Below are 11,577 nucleotides of genomic sequence, written 5' to 3'. Positions count from 1 at the left end.
TTGAGAAGCCAGAGTCTGAGAATCCAGAACACTATACAGATACGGGAGAGGACTGCTGCAAACATGAATTCTCTGTTTTCTAATGCAGCTCTTCAAAGACAGAATATGTCACTGTTACCTGGATTAGTGAAAGGGAGGTATGGTGCCCTCAATTCAGAAGATAATGGTGAGTAAATGAAGTAGTAAAAGCTAAATTCAGAGTTAAATACAAATAATTGTTAAGAATATGTCTAGGAAATGGTGCCTGTCTGGTTCAAGTTGGTAGGGCATGGGACTTGGGGATCTTGGGGTGGTGAGGTTGAGCCCCACATTGGGCATAGAGCTTACTTAGTAAAAAAAAAAGCATGAAACTGTTCATATAAAAATTAATAGCAAGGTGCAAATAAATTTCTGGAGACAGGATGGTGGTAGAGGGCACTTATGCTTTGTTGTGGTTGTTTTACAGTGAGAATGAATTCATGTATATTTTGGCAAAAAAATTAAAGTTTGATAATTCTTAGTGTTGCTAATGGTGTGGGCAATCAGCAGTCATTCTGAAGGTGACTGTGTATGTACCACCTTTCTGAAGAGTAAGATGGCAATCTATCAACATTTTAAATATACTTTTTCCTTGATTCTGCTTCTTCAAATATATCCTCAGAACTACTTTTATGCCTGCATAAATATTTACATCACAGGATGTTCATTGCTGCATATTTGTAGTAGAAAAAATTAGAAATAGCCAAATATCCAAAAATAAGGGAGTGGTTAAATAAAACAAGGGATAGCTGTACTATGAAATAGTATGCAGCCCCTAAAAAGAATGAAATCTCTATGCACTGGCATGGAAAGCTGTCCGAAGTATATTGAGTTTAAAAAGCAAATTGTAGAGCCAAATTTACAGAAATGATACTATTAAAAAATACCAAAGCTGCCTATTTGTAGATATACAAATATATGTATATAAATACTGAGGAAGGCTATGCACCAAACCTACCAGTGAAGGGATTTTTTGTTTTATATTTTTCTATATGTTTTTCTACAAGAATGTGTGTGTCATTCATGTAAGTTAACAAAACTAAAAGACAACCAGTAATAGAATTTAGTGTGTAGAACTTGCCAACCACTAATAGTTGAAAAAAAGGAAAAAGGGAAATTCAGTCAATTCAGTCAATCCAGTAAGGAGAGGGGAAAAACAAACAATAATGCAATAATTAGAATTTTTTAAAGTGAGAGGGGAATGTATATTCATATACGGTATGCTATGCTACCCTTAAAAGTGGTGGGGTAGATCTATGTATACTGACTAGGAAAGATGTCCGTGATATAATAGTAAGCAAAATAAACTCACAGAACAATTCGTGTATGATCTATTTTTTTTAAAAGAAACAACTGTATGTTGCTAAAGGTGTACAGAAAGATCGTTAATTAGTAAACTGTGAACTGAGGTTATGTTTAGGGAGTGGGTTTTGTTGGGGAGCAGAGAGTTAGGGGGAGGTGTCACCTTATTTTGTAGTTAAAAGTTGTTGAGACCTGGACATCTCTAAATGCACAGCTGATCAGATTATTCCCTTCCCTGCTTGAAGCCCTTTAGTGGTTACCCATGACCTGGGGAATCAAATCTAAACTCCATAGCATGGCACAGAATGTTATACATGATCTGAACCCTGCCTGCCTCTCTGTCTTCCTCTCCTACCATCCCCCTCTCAAGCCTACTGCACATTAGTCACAGAGCATAATAATACTTGCGTTTGCGTAAATGGGCCATCATTTTTCTCGTATTTCCACGTGTTTGTATACACTATTCCCTTTTTCAAGTAACCCCTAGGTTTCCAGATCTCACCATCCTGATACTACAAATTACATTCAGATTTGTATAATTAATACACAATTACAGCAACTCTTAAGTCCCCATCTTGTGGACCATGAAAAGTCTATTCTTCCATCAGCTTGAGGGTGATTCCCCCAGCCCCCAAGTAACTTGAAAGAATCCATGAGAAATGCCTAAATGTTCCAGAAATCAGTCCTAGTTGTCATTTACCATCTCTGCAAGCTATTCTTTCTCCAAACTGTTATGCACTAGTGTTCAACAAGGCACCACTTAGCCTTTATAATTTATTCATTAATATTTAAAAAGAAAAACTTTTTTTCCAGTTTTTTAAAAGAAATCTTTATGCCCAACGTGGGGCTTGAACTCACACCCTGAGATAAAGACTAACATGCTGTACTGACTGAGCCCCCAGGCACCCCAGTCTTTATACTTTAAAAAACTTTTTATTAGGGGCGCCTGGGTGGCTCAGTCGGTTGAGTGTCTGACTTCAGCTCGGGTCATGATCTCGCAGTCTGTGAGTTCAAGCCCTGCATTGGGCTCTGTGATAACAGCTCAGAGCCTGGAGCCTGCTTCAGATCCTAGGTCTCCCTCTCTCTCTGCCCCTCCCCCCACTCATGGTCTGTTTCTCTCTCTCTCAAAAATTAAAAAACATTAAAAAAAATTGTTTTAAATCTTTTTATTATAGGGGTGCCTGGGTGGCTCAGTTGGTTGAGCGTCCGACTTCGGCTCGGGTCATGATCTCACAGTTTGTGAGTTCGAGCCCTGTGTTGGGCTCTGTGCTGACAGCTCAGAGCCTGGAGCCTGCTTCAGATTCTGTCTCCTTCTCTCTCTGCCCCTCCCCACTTGTGCTCTGTGTCTCTGTCTCTCAAAAATAAATAAATGTAAAAAATTAAAAAAAAAACCTTTTTATTATATAATTTTAATACATACAGAAAAATGTGTGGGACATGTAAATTATGGAGCATACTAAGAAAACACACACCCATGAAACCATTTATCAATCTAAGAACTAGAACATTATCAATGCTTTTGAATCTACTTAAATTCTTCCCCGTTTCCCCCAGAGCAATCCCCTATCCTGGGTTTTGTGTTTATTTTTTCCCTTCTATCTTTTAATGATTTTTACCACATTTTCTGTCCATTGAGTCTTCCTTATTTTTGAGCTTTACAAAAAACTTATCAGTTGCGTGTGTTCTGTGATTTGCTTTTTCCATGTAACATTTTTTGTGATTTATGCACGTAAGCTGTAATTAATTTTTCAGTGTCATGTAGTATTTCATTATCTGAATATGCCACAGTTTATTTAGTCATTCTGTCAAAGAATATTCTCTTGCCATTTTTTTAAGGTTTATTTTTGAGAGAGAGACAGTGTGAGCAGGGGAGGGCAGAGAGAAAGGGAGACACAGAATCTGAAGCAGGCTCTCGGCTGTGAGCTGTTAGCACAGAGCCTGACACAGGGCTCAAACCTATGAACTGTGAGATCATGACCTGAGCCAAGGTCGGACGCTTAACTGAGTGAGCCCCCCAGGCACCCCTTTTTTGCCATTTTTTGAAGTCTGTATCAAAGGTTGATGCATACTAGGAACAGAAAATCCTTAGCATGTTCTTTCCTTTCTTTAGCATGTGTTAAATCACTTCCCTCTTGTGCCACCACTAGACAGTCTCCATATATCTATTTTTAGCACTTAGGGCAAAAGGTCAGCAATTTCTTTTTTCTGTAAAGGACTAGATAGGAAATATTTTAGGCTCTTGCTGGCTCTATGATCTGTCCCAACTACTTAACTCTTGTTTTAGTACAAAAGCAACCACCAAAAATATGTAAATGAATGCGTATGGCAGTATTCCAATAAAACTTTCTTTATAAAAATAGGCAGCTGGCTGGGTTCAGTCAACTGACTCTCCTTTCCCAAACTCTGCTCCAGTTCATCTGAATTCTTGTAGCATTGTCCAGTACTGTGGTTACATGTGCATCTGTATTATCTCATCTCATTCTTATTACTTTATTTCCCTTGCTTATCTTTCCCTGCACTCCCCCAACTTTGCGATTACTGAACCAGTGTGGCTCAAAGCAAGAATTATTATCAGTATGGGGTGCCTGGGTGGCTCAGTCGATTAAGCATCAGACTTTGGCTCAGGTCATGATCGCAGTCCATGAGTTCCAGCCCCACATCGGGCTCTGTGCTGACAGCTCAGAGCCTGGAGCCTGCTTCAGATTCTCTCTCCCTCTCTCTCTCTCTCTCTCTCAAAAAAAATAAACATTAAAAAAATTTTTTAAATGAATTATTATCAGTAGCAATGAGAAGAAAAGCTAGTAAAAATGAGATAACAGGGACAGCCAGATGCCCGAGGCTGGATTCTCCCCTTGCATACTTTTGGCTTCTGTAATCTTGTTTGCCTCCTGTGTCCACCACCTGCCCAGTTAGCACCACTGTTAAGGGCCCTCTCCCCCTTTTCTTTTGTCTCTCAACACCCTACCATCCCAGCCATAAAAGGAGGCTGATGCCAAGGTTTGGGGCTCAGCCTTTGGAGGTGACTCCACTGGGCCAGCACCAGTGCTCAATAAACAATCTTTTCCTGATTCCCCAAGTGCGTGTAGTTTGTCTCTTCCTGGGCACCGAGTATTTGCTGTAACATTTGGTGCTTTGGCCGGGAAACTCGATAGCTGCCTTGGCCCCTTGAGCCACCATTGGTGGAGGCTAGTGGAGAGGCCACTCTTCAAGGGCTCTGCGACAGAAAGGAAGGTACAGCACCACTGATTTCACTGGATCCCAACCCTCACTGGGCCTGGCAATAGTTGGCCCCCGCTGTGCTCAGACAGACTCCAGTGGGAATCAGAAAATTCTGCCAGGATAGGACATCAGATCGGGTAAGTGTCCCTGGGGACCCAGAACCAAGTTCAGGCCTGCCCTAGAGGTGGAAGGGTAGTCTGATCACCTCCCAGGCGACACAGACACCACATAGGACAGGGAAGTCCTGGGTGGAAGTCTGTAGTCTGAATGTGTGTGTGAGTGCCCGTGCTCCACGGTCTTGGCTATGGAGCCTGAGTGGGTCCTACCCTGCAATTCCGTGACGACCTCATATGGCTCAAGGCAGAATCAGGTCCGCACAGGCCTGATCCGAGTTAGGGGTTTATACTGACCTGCCAATGCTAAGAGTTGTCTAAATCCCCATGAGGGGAGCGGCCAGGTGGACAAAGTGGCCTCTTCCCTCGTGTTTGTCCTGCGACACCATACATTGGGAGGGATCTATCTAGGATACCAGGATGGGGAGAATTTCCTCAAAACCAACTGTTTTTGAATGTATGATTAAGAATTTTAAAAAGATGGGGCACCTGGGTGGCTCAGTCGGTTAAGCGTCCTACTTCGGCTTAGGTCATGATCTCGCGGTCTGTGAGTTCAAGCCCAGCATTGGGCTCTGTGCTGACAGCTCAGAGCCCGGAGCCTGTTTCGGATTCTGTGTCTCCCTCTCTCTCTGACCCTCCCCCATTCATGCTCTGTCTCTCTGTCTCAAAAATAAATAAATGTAAAAAAAAAAAGTTAAAAAAAAAAGAATAACAGAAATAATTAAAAAAAAAAAGAATTTTAAAAAGAGATTTTCAGGTGACTATGGGGTCAAATTGACCCCCCGGGAAGTTACACACCCTCTGTGAATTAGAATGGCCCATGTTTGGTATAGGCTGGCCCCCAGAGGGCACCCTAGATGTCCCCAAAGTCTGAGCTATTTATAAAGTAGTTAGTGGAGACCCTGGCCTCCCAGGTCAATTCCCATACGTTGATCAATGGCTGGAAATAGCCCAAGTCAAGTCTCCTTGGGTCCAGTTCTGCGTTAATAATAAGGGACAATGTAGGGTCTTAGTGGCACAGGCCAAGAAGACTTCACAGCAGAAAAAACTGTCCCCCGTTCTCCCAAGAAACTTCAGAAGTCCCTCCATTTCAGCCCCATATGCCCCAGCATCCCATCAATTGAGGGAGGGGAACCTCGCCTGCCTGATAGTCCACCTCCGTCGGTCACGCCTCTGCCAGCAGCCAGCCCGCCCCAACTTGGGACACCTGAACTGGTAGGGAGATGTCTTAGGTCTGTGGCTCAAGGTCCAAGGCCCACAACGGCAATGCAGATGCCATTGTGGGAGACTAGGGGTCCCCAGAGAATAGGCCCCGATGGGACCCGACAAGAGGGGGATTGGTTTTCTACTACCAACCATTCCCCACTACTGACCTCCTTAACTGGAAACACCACATGCCACCCTACTCTGAGAAGCCACAGGCGATGATAGATCGCCTAGAATCCATAATCCAGACTCACCACCCTGCCTGGGTCGGCTGTAAGCAGCTTCTGCTTACCCTTTTCAACATGGAAGAGCACTGACGAATTGTCACTGAAGCCAGAAAATGGCTCTAGACTCAGGCACCAGATGGGAATCTAGAAGTTGAGGCTTGAGTATGGGAAGGTATGCCCGAAGAGGAGCCCTGCTGGGACCCTAACACAGAGGTGGGAAGGGCCAGATTAGGAAGATACTGACCCGCCTTCCTCCAGGGGTAGAAGCAGGGGCCAAAAAGCCCACCAAAATGGCAAAGGTATCTGAGGTCCTACAAAAGCCTTCAGAAGAGAGTCCAGCTGATTTCTATGAAAGATTATGTGAAGCCTTCAGAATTTACACTCCATTCGGCCTAGAAGCACCCCAAAATCAGCACATGGTCAATGCTGCCTTTGTGGGACAGGCCCAAAGTGACATTAGACAAGCGCAAAAAAATTGGAAGGATTCCCTGGAAAAAATGCCACCGAATTATTGGAAATTGCCAACAAGATTTCTGTAAACTAGGATCAAGGTGCCAGAAAAGAGGCAGACTGAAGAATGAAACAAAAGGCAGCTCTTCTGGCTGTGGCCTTGAGGCAACCACCCCCTCCGGAAGGGCCCCCACAGAAACCATGAGGGATGCAAGAAGAAAAAAGTAGGGCCCCATGGGGACCGGATCAAGGAATGTGGACAGTGGAAAAATGAATGCCCAACCGCCAAAAAGGGAAACCAAAAACCTCTTCACCCAGATGCTACCAACCAGAACCACCTAAGGCAGACCTGATTGGACTGACAGGAGTGGACTCTTACTAGGAAAGACTGAACTCTAGCTAAGTAGGCCCCCATGAGCCCATGGTCAAAATGAAGGTGGGGGGCCAAATAATAGACTTCGTGGTCGACACTGGGGCTGAACACTCTGTGGTGGCACAAGGTGGCACCTCTGTCAGGTTGAGAAGTCACCATTGTAGGAGCCACAGATTTGCCAACAGGAAGTTAAATATTTGGGCTTCACAATTACCCAAGGCAAACGGATGTTGGGAGCCGAAAGGTAACAGGCAATCTGTGCCATTCTGGTTCCCGCTACCCGTTGGCAGATCCGAGAGTTCCTGGGAGCAGCAGGATTTTGTTGAATATGGATCCCAGGTTTCTCAGAGTTGGCCAGACCTCTATATGAGGCGCTAAAGAGGGAAGAGAGAGCACCCTTTTTCTGCGGCCCTAATAAGAAAAGGCTTTCATAAAGACCATAAAAACAAAACTCACGGAGGCACCAGCCTTGGGACTCCCAGATCACGAGATTTCAACCTGTTGGTACATGAGAATAATGGGGTGGCCCTGGAGGTTCTCACTGGGGAATTTGGACCTTGGCAAAGACCAGTGGCATACCTTTCAAAGCAGATTGACTCAGTTGCGGCAGGGTGGCCTCCCTGTCTGAGGGCCCTGGTAGCCACCACACTTTTAATCAAGGAAGCAGACAAACTCATGTTGGGGCAAACCTAAATGTTAAGGTTCCCCATTCTGTTATTACCTTGATGGATGCCAGAGGGCGACACTGGCTAATGCATGCTCAGATGACACAATATCAGGGACTGCTATGTGAGAACCCATGAATAAGATTGGGAGCCATAACATTTATCCAAGGGGTATAGGTGTGCTGTTTCAAAGGGACACATGCACCCCCATGTTTATAGCAGCACTATCAACAATAGCCAAAGTATGGAAAGAGCCCAAATGTCCATCGATGGATGAATGGATAAAGAAGATGTGGTATATATATACAATGGAGTATTACTTGGCCATCAAAAAAGAATGAAATCTTGCCATTTGCAACTACGTGGATGGAACTGGAGGGTATAATGCTAAGTGAAATTAGAGAAAGACAAAAATCATATGACTTCACTCATATGAGGACTTTAAGAGAATAAACAGATGAATATAAGGGAAGGGAAACAAAAATAATATAAAAACAGGGAGGGGGACAAAACATAAGAGACTCAGAAATATGGAGAACAAAATGAGGGTTACTGGAGGGATTGAGGGAAGGGGATGGGCTAAATGGGTTAGGGGGCACTAAGGAATCTACTCCTGATATCGTTGCACTATATGCTAACTAATTTGGATGTAAATCTTAAAAAAAAAAAAAAAAGATTGGGAGCCATAACAACTATAAACCGTGCCACTTCCTTGCTCGTAGCAGCAGGGACCCCAGAGCATGATCTTCTAGAGGTACTTGATGAAGTCTATTCTAGCTGACCCGACCTATTAGACAGGCTCTTACAAACCCTGACCTCATCCTGTACACCGACGGCAGCAGCTTCATGAATGAAGACAAAAGATATGCTGGTTATGCAGTAGTCTCTGATTTTGAGGTCATAGAAGCAAAGGCCCTTCCACAAGGATGGTCAGCCCGAAGAGCAGAACTGTAGGCCCTAATAAGAGCACTAGAACTCTGTAAAGACAAACAGGCCAACGTATATGCGGACTTGAGCTATGCCTTTGCCACTCTACATGTACGTGGGGCTCTATACAAGGAGAGAAGACTTTTGAGTGCAGGAGGAAGAGAAATAAAAAATCGGGAAGAAATCGTAAAACTATTAAGGGCAGTCTGGAAACCAAGTCATCCACTGCAAGGGACACCAAAGAGGAAAGGACTCAGTGTCGGAACGTAACAGACGAGCTGATGCTGCAGCTAACCAAGCAGCAGGAAAACAACACCCTCAAAAATCATGCTGGCCCCGGAACTGCCCGCTTCCCCAAGGCACACAATCCAAGAAACAAAATGGGCACAGCAGGAAAAAGGAGGCCAGACAAAAGAAGGGTGGTGGGTACTTCCAGACCAAAGAGTCTATATCACCAGAGCAGCGAGCCCACTAGGTGGTTCTCCAGCAGCCTGAGCTTGCCCACCTAGGAAAAACCGCCCTTGAAACCTTACTGAGCCGTTACTATGTAACTGCTCGACTCCCATCACTCTGTGCCTCAGTCTCTCAACACTGCCTCCTCTGTGCTCAGAATAATGCCAAACAAGGCCCCACTGGGCCCATGGGAATCCAACGCTGTGGTCAGGCACCCTTCGAAGATTTAGAGGTAGACTTTACCAAAATAAGACCCAGCGGATGATACGAATATCTTTTGGTATTTATCTGCACGTTTTCGGGCTGGGTTGAAGCCTATCCCACACACACCAAAAAGGCAAGAGAAGTAACCAAGGCCTTGCCAAGGGGTATCATTCTCAGTTAACCAGAGGCTCGGACAATGGCCCAGCTTTCATGGCTGAGGTGGCACAACAAATAGCCAAAACCCTAGGTATCCAATGGAACTTACAGCCTACCAGCCCCAGAGTTCAGGGAAAGTGGAACGTATGAACCGGACCCTTAAATCAGCCATGGCAAAACTATGTCAGGAAACTAACTTGCCCTGGCCAGATACACTACCCCTAGCTCTTCTGTGAATACACTGCACACCCCGGGGAAAAAACAGGATTCTCCCCATTCGAGATCCTACGTGGAAGACCCCCTCCACTAGTCAAATTCAAGGGGGACCTGAAAGCTAGGGAATTGAGAAATACAAAAACGACTAAACGGACTAGGGAAAACTGTATTTGAGATACATAGATGGGTGACAGACAGGATGTCTATTTCCCTAGGAATAACTGTACACCCCCACAAACCTGGGGATCAGGTTTGGATAAAAGATTGGAAAAAGGAACTGCTTAAACCTACCTGGAAGGGACCTTCTTGTGCTAACCACACCCACAGCTCTCAGGGTGCAGGACTAACCTGGATCCACCATTCTGGAGTAAAGGCAGCCCACCTGTCACCTGACAACCACTTGGAATGAAAAGTAACTGCTAACAGAATGATCCTCTACAGACCACCCTTAAGGAGACAACAGACTATACGTGGCTGGCAGCCAACACCTGAGAACTCTCTGTAACCAGAAGCTTGAGGAAATCACCACGCAACTTAAGTGAACTATACCAAATCATTCTCTCTCAGATTTCATTGTCATCCCCACCTATTTTTCTTTCCATACTTGTTGCTATACTCTTTGCTGTAGTGCTGGACCTGCTAACTGCCCAAGGGAGAGGACTGTGTCTCTTCCGAAATGAAGGTTTGTTGCTTCTGTGTCATCCAATCAGGGAAAGTCTGAGGTACAGTCCAGCAGTGAAAGGAGTGAATCAACAAAGGAAGACAGGAACTAGCAGATTCATGGAACTCTTGGAGCACCATATGGATGCTCCAGTTGGACTATTCTAGCTGTTGCTACTCTCCTTTGTATGATGAAGAACCCTAGCTGCCTCACCCCTTCCTTTGACGTCCCTGTCCAACAGGAGGAAGCCAGAATGGTCTTCGCCCCTCCTTTCATTCCTTGGGCCCCACAAACTGATTTTCTCTAAGTGCTACCGCAGCTGGAGAATCAAGAGGGGGGAATGAGAAGAAAAGCTTGCTAGTAAAAACAAGATAAAATGGTCCAGCCAGATGCCTGAGGCTGGATTCTCCCCTTGCATACTTTTGGCTTCTGTAATCTTGTTTGCCTCCTGTGTCCACCAACTGCCCAGTTAGCACCACTGATAAGGGCCCCTTCCCCTTTTTCTTTTGTCTCTCAACCCCCTACCATCCCAGCCATAAAGGAGGCTGATTGCCAAGGTTTGGGGCTCAGGCTTTGGAGGTGACTCCACTGGGCCGGCACCGGTGCTCAGTAAACTGTCTTTTCTGATTCCCCGAGTGCCTGTGGCTTGTCTCTTCCTGGGCGCCAAGTATATGCTGTAACAGCCACAGCTCCAAGTAGGGGATACGAGTAAGGCCTGGTGCTAAGAAGCCTAGGAATTACTGTACCATAAATGAGACTGGGATGCTGCCTTAATTCCCCTCCATAGCACTCCAGGGGGATCAGTTAGGACAAACTAAACTATTCACTGACATCTAGTTTACTTGCTGATCCTGAATATGTCTTAGTCTTTCTCACCTTTAGGATTTAAACATGCACCCTAGTTTCCTTCTTTGTGCCCCTTGCCTCCTCCCATTCTCCTTGCCGGGTTAATTCCCACTTACCCTCATGGATTTAAATTGAATTATTTTCGGGGCACCTGGGTGGCTCAGTTGGTTGAGCTTCCGACTTTGGCTCAGGCCATGATCTTGGAATTCATGAGTTCCAGTTCTGCGTCAGGCTCTGTGCTGACAGTTCAGAGCCTGGAGCCTACTTCAGATTCTGTGTCTCTCTCTCTGCCCTTCCCCTGCTCATGGTCTCACTCAAAAAATGAAATAAAATGTTAAAAATTTTTAATTAAATTACTTTCTTTGGAAGCTATTTGTAACTCCCCACGCCCACCTTTTCTCTACCCCACCCCACCCCACCCCACCTTCCTAGGCTGTGCAGGTGTCTCTCTTCTGTGCTCCTAAAGCAGCTTTTATCACTCTGTTCTCTAATTGTCTGCCTCACCCACTAGGCCAATTGAGAACTGTTTGAGGGCAAGGGT

The 11,577-nt window shown here is 45.0% G+C and overlaps 1 protein-coding gene across 1 annotated transcript in view; it reads left to right on the top strand.

Annotated features, from left to right (window-relative positions):
- Positions 1–11,577, top strand: part of CUL4B (cullin 4B) — a 55,528-nt gene that overhangs the window by 1,102 nt on the left and 42,849 nt on the right. Inside the window, exon 2 of the mRNA XM_049644766.1 lies at positions 89–166. Within this exon, the coding sequence (XP_049500723.1) occupies positions 106–166 (61 nt within the window). The 5' untranslated portion in view covers positions 89–105. The remainder of the gene's footprint in view (positions 1–88; positions 167–11,577) is intronic.

The sequence above is a fragment of the Panthera uncia genome, chromosome X (assembly GCF_023721935.1).
Source record: "Panthera uncia isolate 11264 chromosome X, Puncia_PCG_1.0, whole genome shotgun sequence".
Classification (NCBI taxonomy): Eukaryota; Metazoa; Chordata; class Mammalia; order Carnivora; family Felidae; genus Panthera; species Panthera uncia.
This window is presented reverse-complemented; position numbering and strand designations above follow the sequence as displayed.